At 73.3% G+C, this 14,764-nt stretch overlaps 1 protein-coding gene across 2 annotated transcripts in view; it reads right to left on the bottom strand.

Annotated features, from left to right (window-relative positions):
• The window catches only part of BAHCC1 (BAH domain and coiled-coil containing 1), a 52,446-nt gene that overhangs the window by 15,084 nt on the left and 22,598 nt on the right, over nucleotides 1-14,764 (bottom strand). For both annotated transcript variants that reach the window (XM_045836127.1, XM_045836128.1), the window contains exons 4-10: nucleotides 6,456-6,578; nucleotides 2,225-3,994; nucleotides 1,871-1,979; nucleotides 1,349-1,557; nucleotides 1,100-1,258; nucleotides 672-883; nucleotides 246-579 (exon numbers count right to left, since the gene is read on the bottom strand). In XM_045836127.1, coding sequence (XP_045692083.1) covers nucleotides 246-579; nucleotides 672-883; nucleotides 1,100-1,258; nucleotides 1,349-1,557; nucleotides 1,871-1,979; nucleotides 2,225-3,994; nucleotides 6,456-6,578 — 2,916 coding nt within the window. The remainder of the gene's footprint in view (nucleotides 1-245; nucleotides 580-671; nucleotides 884-1,099; nucleotides 1,259-1,348; nucleotides 1,558-1,870; nucleotides 1,980-2,224; nucleotides 3,995-6,455; nucleotides 6,579-14,764) is intronic.

Raw genomic sequence — 14,764 nt, 5'->3', positions numbered from 1 at the left:
CCGTTGGGCCTGACCCTTGCCCCGCCCCATCTGCATGGGCTTGAAGGAGACGGCGGGGACCCCGAGTGCTCCTTCAGTGGGCCCGCCCCCTCGGGGCTGTGGGGAGGAAGAGAGCGGGCAGGGGACGGACAACATGGCCCCGGGCCCCACCAGGGGGCTGGGTGGGAGAGGGCACCCCCACAGCCACCACACCAGGCAGCACCCCGACTCGGCTCCACCCACCCAGGAGGGGCCCGGGGCCTCACCCGGTTCCAGCGTGCTGAGGCGGGCTCCGGCGTGCCGGCCCTCTCTGCCCCTGTCCTCGGTGCTGGGTGGTTGGGGGCCCAGCCCGGGGCTGCCAGCGAGGCAGCCGGATAAAGTGCACGGGGCGGCGGGACACGGCAGTGGCGATGCAGGGCGGCCGGCGGGGGGCTTCTGGGGAGGAGAGTGGCAGCAGGGCGACAGCCTGGCGGGGCCCGTGGGGGCAGGCGAGGGGGTGCCCTTGGCCGTGGGGGTTAAGGCAACTGGCTTGTGGGTGGACTTCAGGGCCTTCTCCTGGGCGGGCTCCTGCAGCTCCAGGGGGTGGTCCTCGGGCTTCCGCTGCGGGTGTGACGGGGGGAGAGGCTCAGCCGTGCTCAGCCCTGCGCGGGGTGTCAGGGAGGGGGGAGTGTGCGGGGGCTCCGGGCCGGTACCTGGAACTGGGCGGCCCGCTGCTGCGGCGGCGGCTGCGGCGGTTGGTGCTGAGGTGGGTGCTGAGGTGGGTGCTGCAGGGCGTAGAGCTCCTGCTGTCGCAGGAACTGGGACCGCGAGTACATGGGGAGCTGGCCCGGGTGCTGCATGTGGGAGGCGGGGCCCCGGCCCCCGTACATGGGGGGCCACAGCGGGGCCTGGTCCATGACTTCAGCTGCGGGCGGGGCCGGACAAGCCCTCAGCCCCAGCAGGCACGGGACGGGGGGCACCGGCCACGTCCTCGGCCGCCCCAGCTGGCCCCCGGCCCCCCTCGAGCTCACCCACCTCCCTGCTTCCCCCTTGCCCCCACCCCCGCGTGGGCTGCCCCCTTCCTCGGACCTGCTCCCGGCACCCCCCCCAGAGCCAACGGCCTGACCCAGGGAGCCCTTACCGAGCGAATGGGGGGTGGTGTGGGGCGCAGGCTCTGAGGGCAGGATGACCAGCTGCGTGGGGGCGTCCTGGGAGAGGGGGAACACGGAGGGCACGGAGCCGGGCACGGAGGCGGGGAAGCCGGGGGGCAGGTTCTGGTGCAGGGCGGGGTGCCCGAGGCCTGGGGGGGATGAGGCACAGCCGTCAGGCGGCGGGGGGCCGGCGAGCCAGCCCTGCCCGCCGAGCCCCTGGCTGCCCCCAGGACACTGACCGTAGGAATGTCCCCCCATCCACAGGGAGGGGCTGCGGGTGCGGGGCAGCCACGGCGGGTGAGCGGGGTGGGGGTGGGGGGCTGGCTCCGCGCCCAGCTGGCTGCTCTGCAGGGAGGAGCCGCCCGCGATCATGAGGTGAGGGGCCAGGTCTCGGGGGCAGCCGCCCGACGGGTGGATCCGGGTGAACTCCACGAGGTCCTTGTTGTCCCTGCACGTCACGGGGTGGGTGGGGGCTCAGGACAGCGACCGGGTGCCCGTCCTGCTCCCCCAGCAGACCCTGAGGCTGTCAGCCTCGGAGGGAGCCAGGAGTGGCCTCAGGGAGGGCCGGGGCTGCACGTCAGGGGCTCCATGCCAGCAGGGGCCCCGTTAGCAGAGCTCCCCCCAACGTGGGCAGAAACCCCAGCAGGGCCAGGGAAGGGTGCACAGCCCAGAGCCCAGCCCACGGGGCACCCAACCGGACCCCCGGCCACACAAGCGTGGAGGCGTGGCCTGCCCCCACCGCCTGCCGGCCTGGCTCTTACTGCAACAGCAGCTCCCGGCCGGCCAGCCCCCGGCGGTCCTCACACAGGCGCGCCCGCTCCTCCTCGGCCTCCAGGTCCAGCGTGTGGGTGGCGCGGGGCCCGCCGCCAGCTGCAGGGGCAGAAGCGGCAGAAGGGACGGGCGTTGGGGAGGCTGGGCTGGGGGCGGGCCAGGCACTGCTGGCCTCCAGGGGCTGTGGGGGTTGCGGGTGGGAGCCTCGGGCTTGGGGGCGGGCGGGGCAGTCAGGACCGAAGACGTGGGGGGCACCGGGGTCCCCAAAGCCCCAGGGGGCAAGGACAAGGGCAGGGGCGGCACTCTCCAAGCCCCCCTCCCCCCCGCCCAGGGTGGGGCCGCACCTTTGAAGGCGGGAGCCGCCCGGCCCTGCCGCCCGGCGTTGGCGCCGTAGGCCGTCTCTGGCCGGCTCACCGTGTCCTTCTGCCGCGCCAGGGCCACTGCGATGCCCACTGGGGGCTGCCGCACCTCCCCGTCGCCGTGCGGGGCCTCGTGCTCCCGGCTGCGGGCACAGTCCGGCCTCTCCGCCTCGCCGGGGGCCTGGCCCGAGGCCTTGCCGGCCGGGCACTTCAGCTCCTGCTGGGCGCAGCTGGCCTTGAGGCCGCCGCCCCCCAGGCCCACGAAGGGCGCCCTCTGGCCGACGACCAGGGCCTGGTTGCTGTACTTGAGCAGGTTCTTCATGGCCGAGACCTCGTCGGGCGGGGCGGGCAGGTCCTGGGGCAGGAGGGCCGCCTGCGGGAGGCCGCCGCCGAAGGGGTCCAGGTAGGCGCCGCCCTTGGGCTCCTCGCCGACGGCCGCGGCGGCGCCCTGGCCCGACCGGACGCCCCACGGGGGCAGCTGGGGCCCGCCGCAGCCCAGAGACGCAGCCAGCTCCAGGGACTTGCGTTTGGACTCGGCCCCAGCGCCCCCCGGCTCCACCTCGGGGGCCACCAAGTGCTGCTGGTGCCGGATCCGGGCCACCTTCTGGGCCCCGGGGGGGCCCGCGGGCGCCTCCTTGCCGGCGGTCTTGTCCAGAGTGCAGCAGGCCTGGGCGACCTTCCCGCCCAGGGGGTCCTGGTGGCCTGGCCGGGGACAGTCCTGGGCGGGGGCGGGCAACTCGAAGTAGTTGCTTTTGTCCAGCGGCCCCGTGGGGAGCCCGGGGAAGGGGGCCTCAGGGCCTGTGCTGCGGAGATACTCCAGGCCCTTTAGCCGGGGGTTGAGGGCGGCCTCGAAGCCCCCTGGCCGCCGCTCGCCCTTGCCCTCCGCCTTCAGGTGGGCGTAGGCGACCCCGTAGGGCGCGGCGTGGTCCGACGCCAGGGCCCCGTCCATGTGCCGGTCCTTGCCCTCGCCCGCCACGGCGCAGGTCTCGGCCCCTTGGAAGGGGCGGCTCTTGTCGGCCAGGTGTCCCACGGAAGGCACGAAGGTGGGCCCGCTGGCCTTCAGGCCCCGGGGCACTTTGTCCTGCAGCGGGCAGAGCCCCTCGGGGCCGGCGTGCAGCTGCAGGCAGGGAAAGGAGCCGGCGGCCGTGCTGAGGGGCGGGGGCGGCCCGGCGGGCAGGCCGGACGGCACCGTGTAGGCCGCGGCGTGCTGCAGCGCCTGCCGCCTCTCCAGGCACTCGCCGAAGGCCTGGCCGGGCTCGCCCGGCCCCGCCGCCTCCTTGGGGCAGCGGCCTGAGGCCACCACGCCCACGCCGGGCCGCACCAGCACGCCGCCCGCACAGCTGGCCAGCGTGGCCGTGCCCATCTCGCCGTTGAGCACCTTGGCGTTGAGCAGGCAGGAGGCCAGGTGCTTGGGGCGGCCCTCGCAGGGGCCCCTGGCCATGGCGCTCTCCTTGCAGGGGCCATCGGCCGGCAGCGGCATCACCAGCTTGTGCCGCTCCTTGCCCCCGTCCTCCTCCGCCGCCGCCGGCCGCTCCTTGCCCTCCGCGGCCTTGCCGGCCTTCTCCTTGCCCAGCTCCTTGCCCATGAGGAAGCGGTCGAACTCCTTGGTGCCCTTCTGCAGCGTGGCGGCCTCGCCCCGGTCCCGGCTGCAGGAGCCGGCGGGGTGGCTGGGGGCAGCCCGCGCCACGCCGGGGAAGCCGTGGTTGGTGGGCAGCAGCGTGGGCTGGGGGGGCAGGTTGCGCAGGTAGAAGTTATCTGCGTGCCGGGAGAGCCACGGTCAGCGGGCGGCCGGGCTGCGGGGCTCGAACCCCCGCCCCGCCAGCGCCGGCCGGCAGCCGCCCGGGGCTACTGTGCGAACTCGGCTTAAAACGGTAAAATGGGCACAGCCTGAAACGGACCCCTTGAACCATTCCTGAGTGGGAAGTGCGGTCTGTTAAGCACCTTCACCCTGGCACGCGGCCCGCACCACCCCCCGAACTTGCTTGTCCCCCCCCAGCCAGAGCTCCGCGCCCCCCACACTGACTCCCGACTCCCGGGGAGGTCCTCGCTCACATTCGGACCCCAGGAGAGGAGGGCCCGCCTCTCCCACTCCCCCACCCACCCACCGGGAGCAAGCAGGGCCCCCCCATGGTGGAGTCAGGGGCGACAGGCAACGCCGGGGGCCTGTAAACTGGCCCGGTATTTTTTTTTTTCCGTAATTTTTCCTCATCACCATTTAGTCCCTTCACACCCCCCTCTCCCCTCGGCCCAGGTTTCCACCGGCCCTCAGAGCCCTGGAGCGGAGTTGGCACGTGGCAGGTGGCGGGGCTGGGCCACGGCACCGTGCGTGCCAGGAGGCCCGGCCGCTGCAGGAGGGGACCCTGTCCTATGGACAACGGCTGAGGGCCCCTGTGAGGGCCCGCACCTGGAGGGGGTGAGGTCTGGGGGAGACAGGTGTCTGCAACTGGGCTTGGTGTGGGGACCCTGCTCACCCACCTCCTGAACCCTCTGCAAGGCCCTGGGCCCCTCACGGCCACCGTGGGCCTCTCAGGAAGAGGGACAGGAGGGAGGTCCCGGTTGGCTGTCCCTACCCCTGGCCCACTATCGGCTTTCAACGTCCCTGCAGCCCTGGGACCATCCGCTCTGGTGCTCTGGTGCTCTGGTGGGTGGTACGTGTATCCCCCACCCCCGCTCCCCGTGCCGGGCCTGGTCTGCTGTCCGGCCTGGGCCCTCGGCCCGGGCACTGCTTCCTGCCCAGGCCTTGCTCTCTTCGTGGGGCTCCAGCCAGCCCTGGGGATGCCCAGTGCTCCCCAAGCTGGGGCCAGGCTGCCATCTCTGGGGACCACCCCCTCTGGACCAGGCCGGGGTGGCGGACGGGCAGCGAGCGTGGCCTGGAGCCCCGAGATGGAACCAGAGCAGAGGAGGGGGAACCAAAGAAACATTTGGAACTTGTAAAACTGTCCTCAGTCATGTAAATTCCTTGTCAGTTTCCTGCTAATTAAAACAAGGGCAGCCTAGGCGGAACCTAATTAGCTAGGTTTCCAAAACCCAAGGGTTCCTGAGCGGGGGCTCCACCCCGCCACCGTGAAAGCGGAGAGGCCGCCAGGGCCCACTGCCCAGAGGGGTCCCTGGCTCTGGGGCTGGGACCACCTGTTCGCCCCTGACAGACGCTGTCCAAACAGCTGCACCCGCCAGCTGAGGTGGGAGTCTGGTCGGGGGGGCCAGCTCGCCGTCTGAGGGGGCCGTGCTCTGGGCAGCAGCCTGCGTGGCGTCTGCCCACCCCCTGGCTGGGGCAGGGGGCTTTCCTGGCCCTGTGTGCTGGCGGGGCCTTCTCCCCACAGGTCCCAGCTGGCCAGCGCTGGGCGGAGCCCAGGCCGAGGCCTCCTGCCGCCTGGCCAGGCCCAGAGGGGCGAGGGTGCCTCTGGGAAGGGCCTCCAGTCCCTCTGCATCGTGGCAGCTGCAGGTGCACCCCGCCCATAGCTGGGGTCCTGGGCGGGGGGGCGCCTGGGGCCCCTGGACCCTCGTGCCCCTTCCGGGCCCCCCACCACGAGGCCCCGTGTCCTGGTTCAGGTCCGTATTACTTGTCACCTCACCTGAAACACAGTCACTAGCCCAGTGTCCCTGCCTCCTGGGCACCACCCCAGGGAGACCTTTCTCTCGTGCAAAGGGGAGCACACCCAGCCAGGGCGGGCGCCGAGGCCTCGGCCACTCCCCACAGGTCTCTCCTGCAGGCTCCTGGCTGGGGTCGCGCCCGCGAGGGCTCTGCACCCGTGAGTGAGCGTGTGTGTGTGTGTGTGTGTGTGTGTGCGCGCACGTGAGCCTTCCCCACGGCCCCACAAGCCCTGACTTCTCATTAGCCAAGCTGCAACCTCGGCCCCAGGCCCTGGTGTGGGGTGCGGTCTGGCCTTGCGCCACCCAGGGGGGCGGGAAGTGCAGGCTTCTCCGCCGCCGCCCCCACCCGAGCACCCGGGGACCCGCGGGCTGCTGGGGGTGGGAGCAGGGAGCCAGCCCCTCGGGCCCAGGTTATTGGAGCGGTTTCCACCTGAGCCCCGGGGCTCCAGACGGCAGGGTGGTGTCTCCCGGTGCCCGCGAGCCCCGTGGAATCCGCTGCTTGGCCGGGGCCCTGGGGCCGGAGCCGGAGTCCTCCCAGGGCCTGAGCAGCGGGAGGGGCGGGCCCAGCGGGACGCCCGGGGCCCAGGCCCCACCCAGGTCCTCGAGCCCCCCAGCCAGCACTTGCCTTTCTGGGTTCCATAGAAACGGTGCTGTCCGTAGAGAACGTTGCTGTTTCCATGGTGATCCAAGTGGCTCATGGGTAGGAAGGTGGATGCCAGACTCCCCGAAAATCTGGGGTACCCTGGAGCTGGAGAAGCAAGAGGACGGGCTGCAGAGGCACCTCCAGGCTGCAGCCCACTGCTCTCCAGCCCCCCCCGGGGGGGGGGGCGACGCCCCGAGGAGCCCAGCGAGCGGCCGCCCGAGAGAAATCAACCCATCACGACATCCCGTAACTCCGGCTCTGCGAACCCCATCCCTCCATGCACCCCGACTGCACTGCCAACACCCCAGCCACAACTGCCAACACCCTGCCAGCAGGGGCGGAGGGAGGACCGTGCGGGGCACCTCTGCCCAGTGGCACCGAGTTCGAGGTGGTGCGGCCACAGGGCTCTGGGAGGACAGGGCCGCCGTGGACACAGCGTGTGCAGAGGCCAAGCTGAGGGCCAGGCACTGCCTTCCCGGCCCCTCCCCACTGGCCCCGGGAGCGTGGGCAGGGCGGGTCCGGAGGCCCACAGCTGGGGCTGGCAGGGGCAGGCGTCCCCCTTGCTGGGGGCCACGGCCCTGGGCTCCCTGCCAGCTGGGTCCCCTCCACACTCTGGATCTGCGAAGGGTCCCCAGCACGGGGGGGCGTTACCCCCCAAGAGCCCCCTGGGTCGGTGTCCAGGCCTGGCACCTGAGTCAGGCCAGCAGGCCACACACTCTGTCGCTCGGAGGGGTCTAGACGGTCCACCCGCCCAGCTGTGCCCAGCACAGGAACGCCAGCCGTGCCCAGCACAGGAACGCCAGCCGTGCCCTGCAGCCCGGCTCCCCCATCGGCGCTGGACCTTGGCGGGCTCTGGCCGCTTGGGACACGCATGCTGCCCCCCGAAGGGAGGAGGGCAAAACCGCTCACTGGCCGAGGAGGCAGGCACGGGGGGGGTGGCCTGCCTGCTGCGGGCCCAGAGCCCCCAGCTCCCTGCCACGCGGCCCCTGCCCAGCGGGCCCAGAGGGGAGCGGCAGGCTGGCCAGCAAGGTGCCCGCCAGACAGGGCAGGCGGGAGCCTGTCTGACCCCAGAGCTCGTGCCCTGAGCCTCTGCCCGGGGAGAGCGGGCCTCGGAGGAGGAGCCTCTCTCGGGGACCCCACGGCTGACCTGGCTACGGGAGCGGCTTCCCGCCCGACCTCTGGGCCGCCTTCGCTGTGACAGGGGATGGGGTGTGGGGGGGACCCCGGGTTTCCCCAGGAGCCGAGTCCCCAGGCGCAGCCAGAGGGAGGGCAGGCGGGGTCCCGGGCAGGTCTGAGCATGGAAAGGGAGCCCCAAGCCACAGGCCTCCAGGCCTGCTCACCCTCGGCGGGCAGGGGCGTGGCAGGCAGCGGAGGCCGGTCCCAGGGACCCTGCGGCTGTCGGCCTCTCGGCCTCGGGGGTAGGGGTGGGGGCGGGTATGGCCTGGATACTATCACGGTGCCGGGGTGGGGGGTGGGGTGGGGGGGGCGGTGGCTGGTGGTGCCCGGAGGGCAGCTTGGGGGTAAGGACGGTCGGGGAGCTGCAGGGACAGAGCTCAGGGGGGCAGTCAGATGTCTACCAGGGGGCACTTCGGGGTCCCCCAGGAAACAGGCCCCAGCCCAAATGGAGTGTCCTGCACCCCGATCCCAGCTGTCCCTCCGCAGTGCCCGGCCACCACCACTCAGCCCTTAATGCCACAGTTGGGCATTCTCTGGCCTGCCAAGCCCCGGCGTCCGGGTCCCACAGGCCGAGGGACAGCCCCGGTGGAGGCCGCGAGGAGCAGCACACCGAGGGGGCCCGGCCGGCTCCCGGGCCTGTCTTCGGACCGGGAGGCACCAGGGCCCGCTGCCCTGGCCCGCCCGCCCCCCGCCCCCATCCTGGTCCTGCCGGGCGGGGCTGAGCCCGGAGAGCCGCCTGGCCTGGCTGGTGTGCGGAGACACAGCTGGGGCAGATGTTTCCCAGATGAAACCGGGCTCCCGGAAGCCTCGACAAAAGCGGCCCGGGGGGTGGGTGGGGGGAGCGGCCGGGGCAGGGGCGGGAGCAGGGGCCCCGAGAGTGCTGTCCGGGGGGCGGGGCGGTGAGACCACGCAGCTGCCCCCTTTAATTGGCTGCTGTTAAATGTTTTACAGGGCCTCGTTTTGGTAAACAGAAGTCTGTAAATTCCTCCTTCCCAGACTCCATTTCCCAGGCGTGGACCCCCCTGTGACCCCTCGGGAGGTCCGGGCCTCCCGCCCACCCACCCTCCGGGGGAGCCGGCGAGGGGTGGGCTCCTTCCTGCTGCGCCTCTGTGGGCGGAGCGGGGCCGCGGCCCTGCCTGGGTGCTCCCACTCCCGCCCCAGGGGGCTGACATCCTCCAGGAGGGGCAGAGACCCCCAGGGCCCGCCTCCCGTCCGAGGGCTGCAGGGGCCGCACCCCGGGGACCCCAGGACGGGGCTCAGGGCTGGGAGAGGGGGTGCGGTGGGCGCCGGGACTGAGCGGGGAAGGGTTGGGAAGTCCTCCCGGCCCAGCTGCAGAAAGGCCCTTTCTTTCCCCAGCACTTTCCGAATTGAGGAAGAAAATAAAAAATGGTTTTTATGAATCAGAACAGCTGTTCGGAGACCAGAAGCCAGAAGCCAGGGCTGCCAGGCCTTTGAAGGGGCTGTCTGGGAGGAGCGTGGGGAGTCCTGGGCGGGGGGGCTCCGGGCAGGGAGAGGAGGGCACAGCAGCAGGGTGGCGGCAGCCCGGGGCGGGGGCTGGACACCCCGGGGCCCGGCCGGAGCCCCTGGGCCGGCACCGCTCCGGGCGGTGCGGTCCAGGAGGTCCTTCCAAGACCCTCGCACCTGCCGAGGTCGGGGCTGCGGTGGTTTCTGATTGACAGGCGGCACCTGCAGCACAGCCCTGGCCCTGTTGGCCCCGCCCCCCGGCCCAGAGCCCTGGGAACCCCAGTGAGCTCTGAGGGGGCCCCAGGCCTGAGTGGACGTCTCTCGGAGGACACCCCCGCCCTGCCCCCGCTGCTGGGGTGCCAGGAGACTCACTCCGGTCCCACGACTTGAGTGGTCAGACCGAGAGCCAAGAGTCGGTGCTCTCAGGGCCCCAGCGGGGCTGTGGGGGGGGGGGCGTAGCCAGGTCTCTGGGCTCCTGACCCCTCTGCGGGCAGCGCACCCTGCCGCACCCCTGGCCTGTGCTGGCCACGCCCAGGAAAGTCGGGGTGCTGGGGACGTGGACGGGCAGACAGGCCGGTGGACAGGGTCTGATGGACAGAGGGGGCGGGGGAGGGGCGGGCAGGGGAAGGGCGGGCAGGGGCCCCACGCAGGGCCAACAAACGAGAGGGCAGGGGGCTCAGACCCCCTGGGTGTGCAGGCTGTGTTTTCAAAGTGTGGGGGCAGCCGAGGGAGACCCCTCCTCCGGGCTGGGGTGGGCTTGCAAGCTCAGCCTCTCGGGGGCCCCACACCCCGGCCTGGCCCCGCATGGCTGGGGGCCGGGGCCACAGAGCGCACCCACTCGGGCCCCTGTCTCGTCCCGTCCGGGGCAGGCGGCCCCGCGGCGGCACCCTGGTTCCAGCGCACACGCACACGCTGACCTCCGGCACCCCAGGTGCCCGGCCTGGGGGTCTGTCCCCAGCCGAGAGGTGCGGTAACAGCTGGGTGGACGGTGCCAGGCCCCCCTGGACACCTCTGGACAAAGGACCTGGGCACCCTGCCCGGGAGCCCATGGATCGTCCCCAGCTCCCGGCACGTGCTCCCGCGCAGGGAGGAGGGAGGCCTGGAGGGAGGCCACCGGTCGGGCGGGAGAAGGCTGGGTCTCCGGGCTGCCACAGGCCTCTGCTGGGGAAGGATCGGAAGCACAGAGCCTGGGGCGGGAGCCACCTGGCGTGGCCCTCCAAACCTTCGCCGGCAGCCGGCACCGCCGGGGAGCTCCGCCTGCCCACCCCCCCCCCGCCCGCACTGTCCCCCAGACTCCTGACCTGGCCCTCTGGCAGGCCCCGAGCCCCCGGGGGAAGCATCCTGGGCTCACATAGGTCAGCGTGCCGGTGGGGGTCGGGGGGGTGCAGTGGTCCCGGGAACTCGGGGCCGTGGGAACTCTGAGCCCTCCCACGCAGGCCGGTGGTGGACAGAGACCTCTGGCCGGGCAGCGATGCCGGGCTTCCCCACCCGGTCAGACCCGGGGCTGCCCACGCGCAGAACCCTCCGCTGCTGCCGATGTCAGCACAGCCAGGGGCCCGGCCCGGCCCGGCCCACCGGTGGACAGGGATAGGTGGGGACAGGCGTCGCGGGTGGGTGCTGGAGGAGGCCTCCCTTGGGCCCTGGGTGGGCTGCCTGCATCGCGGGCCCTGAATGGCACTTCCGCTCAGCGTGGTGTGCGGATGGGGAAACGGAGGCTCGGAAACGCTGTGGCTCTCCCGGCCTCAGGGCCTGGCGCCTCGGACTGGAGGCCAGCGAGGCCTGTGGCCTGGCAAGGGGCCGGGGCCGGGGCGCCGTCCAGCAGTCCTGACCCCGCCGCCCACACGACACCAGCAGTCCTGACCCCGCCGCCCACATGACACGGTGTCTCTGGGAGAAGTAAGCGGGCAAGGGCCGTGCCAGGCCAGGAGTGGGACGACGTGCCGTCACCCTGAGCGCCTCAGGTGTGCCACCAGGGACTGGGCCAGGGGCCCCTGCCTCAGGGCCACCTGCGGCTGCAGGCACCAGGCCATCGGTGGGGCCGGCAGCGCTCCCTCCACTGGGCACAGGCCAGGGCGAGGGGACTGGCCACCCTGGGGAGGCTCTGGAGGGGCCCGAGGTCCAGGCAGGACGGCCGCCCTGTAGCTGTCGAAGGTGGTGGGGGCGGGGAGGGGTCTGTTCCCACTGTACCGGGTTCTAGGGAGCCTGGGCCCTACCCCCACGCTGTCCCCGCTGGCCCATGGGCAGGGCACAGGCAGGCGGGGCAAGGGTCCTGCACTCAGGAGGAGACCCCTTCCCGGGGCCGCAGGGCAGGGCTGGGCGTGACAGTCGGGGGTCCTTCGGAGGCCGAGCCGGGCGCCCGGAAGACAGGCAAGGAGGGAAGGCACGGCCAGGGACGGGGACCATGTCCAGGGCCAGGACCCCCTCAGGGGGCGCCGTCCAGGGCCAAGCTCTCGGGACAGCCCTGGACGACGAGCTGGTGGGGTCAGGAGGGCCGCCGGGCTGCACAGAGGTGGCGGCCGCGGGGCAGGGCCCCCGTCCCTCACGCAGCGTGGCCCTGCCCTCTGCCGGCTCCCAGAAGCCCTGGCCAGCCCTGGGGTCCCAGAGGGGACGGGAGGGGACAGCTGGGGGACAGCTCGGGGAGCTGGGGGACAGTCCTGGCAGGGGTGCGGGTAGCTCTCTGGTGCGGCCGGGTGCCAGCCGGCCCAGAGACGCAGGGGAGGGTGTGGTTCCCACAGAGAGCCCGCCAAGGCCAGGCCTGGGGCCCGAGCCGACATGCGTGCCCCCTGCCGCCCACGGCTCTCCCTCCAGGTGGCACAAGAGACCACCAGGAGCTCAGGCCGGGAGGCCCAGCCGAGGGGCCCCACCCTCCCCGGCTGAGCCCCCAGGAACAGAATCCCCTTTCATCAGCCCCGTGGGTGGTCCCGGCCAGGCAGCTGGGGGGAGGGACCAGGCGGGAGGGGGCCAGGCTCCCGACAATAGGGCCAGCTGTGTTGAGCCCCCGCCCCCCCATCCGACCCCTGGGGCAGGCTGGCTGGACACTGGCTCACCCCAACCCCGGCCAGTTCCGCCGCCCACTCTCGCCTTAAGCCCCAGAGGGGAGTGTCCAGCCGCTGGCTGTGTGAGCCTGGGGTGCGGGGGGACACAGGCTCTGCCCCCGGCCAGATGTTCAGGGCCGCTCCCCTGCACTCCAGCTGCCCCCAGGGGAGGCTGGGTCCACCAACGGAGAGGTGGGACCTGCCCGAAATGGGGGGCACCTGGACCCACCCCCACACCCGGTCCCCACTGGCTGCCCCACCCCGGCCTCCTTGCCCCGAAGATGAGAACCCATTCCGAGGCCCAGCCCCGGCCGGGCGGTGGGGGTCACCTGCCGTCCCGCCCGTCCTGGGGCCGGCGGACAGAACGGAGGGAAGAGCAGCCCGCCCCGGCGGCCCCCCGCGCCGGCGGCCCCCGCTCTCCGGCCGTGTCGCGTGCCCCCTCCCCCCGGCACACACGGCGGAGAGACGGGCCCTGGCGCGCGGGGAGCCAGCTGGCACCCAGTCAAACTAGCAGCCAGGCACACTGCCAGGGCAGCCAGCCAGCCGGCGCTGCCACTCGCCGCCCCGCCCGCAGCGCACCGGCCTCCGCGCTCACGGCTCCCGGCTCTCGGCGCGGCGGCCGGCACCACGTGGCTGGCGGGGCTGCCCCGGGGCTGGCCGGGCAGCGGGGTGGGGGGCAGGGGCCCCCGCAGGAAGGGGATCCCCGGGCGGGGCGTTCCTTCTGAAAGCACAGAAGGGGGGTGGAAGGGGTGAACGGGGGCACCGCCGACCTCAGGTGGGACCCACGCTCGGCTCGCTGCCCTGGGGCCTGGGGGGGCGGCTCGAGCCACACCTGCCGCCCCCGTCCTGCGTCCACCTGAGCCCGCCCCACGAAGCCCACTGTCCCCACAGGCATCCTCTCCCCAACCTGGCCACGGGCACGTCCACCCAGGGGGGCCAGGGGCAGGACAGATGACCACCAGCCCTTGGGGCTGGCGTGGGGCAGGCACGCCTGAGTGTGCCCCAGCCCCGGCCCCTCCCTCCGCTCAAAGAGCTGCTTCTCCAGGGGGGGCGCCCCCCCGCCCACGGGCCTCCCTCCCGGCCAGGTGGGCGCCCCTGGGGCTGCGGCTGAAGGCGGTGGTCGCCCCGGAGCCGCGAGCGGCCCCACCACGACGGCGGTTGGCTGGGGGAAGTCAGTGGCTGGAGGCTGTTGAGGGCGCTGTCTGCGGGCCGCCCGCCCCCCCGCAGGGGAGCGGGGCGGGGGCACCGTCCCCAGGGCCCAGGGCAGGTGGTGCTGCCCACAAACCGCCCTCCGTGCCTACAGGTCCCCGAGGGGCGGCGGAGCTGCCGCCGCTCCCAGGCCCCTACGGGGGACAACGGCTGCCCGAGGGGGAAACCAAGTCAGCCAGCCGGGGGCGTGCGGCACACCTGTGGCCGGGCCGGAGACCGCGGAGGCTGTTAGGTCGGTTGAGGGGCCCAGGAGGCGGCTGCGGCCTCCCCTGCCAGCCCCCGGTGCCCAGCCGCCCCCTCCCTCCCGCAGACGCCCCGGGAGCCAGAAGCCGCCGCCGCCGCCTGGAGAGTGAGGCGGGCACAGGAGGGCCTCGAGTGGCAGGCGACCCCCCAGCAGGGCCCGGCCCGGCTGCACCGGTCGCCCCTCGGGAGTGCAGACCCGGGCAGCGGCCGGGGCCGGGCCCTGCCCTGCCCACCCGTGTCCCTCCTCCCGTGGGGTCCGCCCAGCGTGCGCCCTCTGCACGGCGCTCCGGGCCCACAGCGTTTTAACAGCTGTCCCTCACGCGTCACCTGTCCCGTCTGGAACACAGCCCCTTTCTCGCTGCACAGAGAAAGGCTTCTCTCTCGCTGCCCCTAGCAGTGCCGGGCGCCAACCTCCCGCCCGGAAGGCGGGCGGCCCCGCGGCCCGGGGTGCGGGTCCCGCGCTCCGCAAACAGCGCCCGCCGCTCGGCAGCCGCTGAGTGACAGGGGCGCCGGTGCCAGGGGCGGAGAGCCCTCTGTGCCCGCTGCCAACTGCAATCACCTCTCCACGTGCCAGCTGCCGCCGGGCTTAACCCTCCCCGTGCCGCGGGGGACGAGGCCCGGCGGGCAGCAGCACCTGCAGCGGCCGCGGGTTTGGGGCCACTGCCCACGTCACGGTGCCGAGGGGCTGAGCACACGGCAGGCAGCCAGCGGGGGGGGGGGGGGTGGTGCCCCAGGGTCCTCCAGTGGCCCTCCTGCCTCCGACCATTGGTGTCCATCAGGCACCTACTGTGTGTACAGGGCTGTGTCCTACCCGGATGCGGGGGGCCCAGGGGGGGGGACACCGTTCTGGGCCAGGCCCCCAGAGTGGCAGCCTCGGTGCAATGACAGCTCCCCCCGTCCCGGCCCTCCCTCCCTCCCGACTGGCACATCTGGAGCCCATGCCTCCCCGAGTCTGGGGGTGGGCGCAGCCGGGGGCGGAGGGCGCGGCCCCGCCGGGCCGGCCCAGCTGGGGCCCACATTGCCGTGGCTCCCTGGAGCCCTCCTGGCCCTGCCCCCCTCTCTCCCTCTGCCCAGCTGCGCTGCACATCTGGCCAGGGCCACTGCCTGGCGGGCCCACCCCGTCTCCAAGCTCTCCTCCTCCTCCTCCTCCTCCCCAGGCAGGCC

The sequence above is a fragment of the Phyllostomus hastatus genome, unplaced genomic scaffold (genome assembly GCF_019186645.2).
Source record: "Phyllostomus hastatus isolate PE091 unplaced genomic scaffold, TTU_PhHast_1.1 phas_contig_210, whole genome shotgun sequence".
Taxonomy (NCBI): Eukaryota; Metazoa; Chordata; class Mammalia; order Chiroptera; family Phyllostomidae; genus Phyllostomus; species Phyllostomus hastatus.
This window is presented reverse-complemented; position numbering and strand designations above follow the sequence as displayed.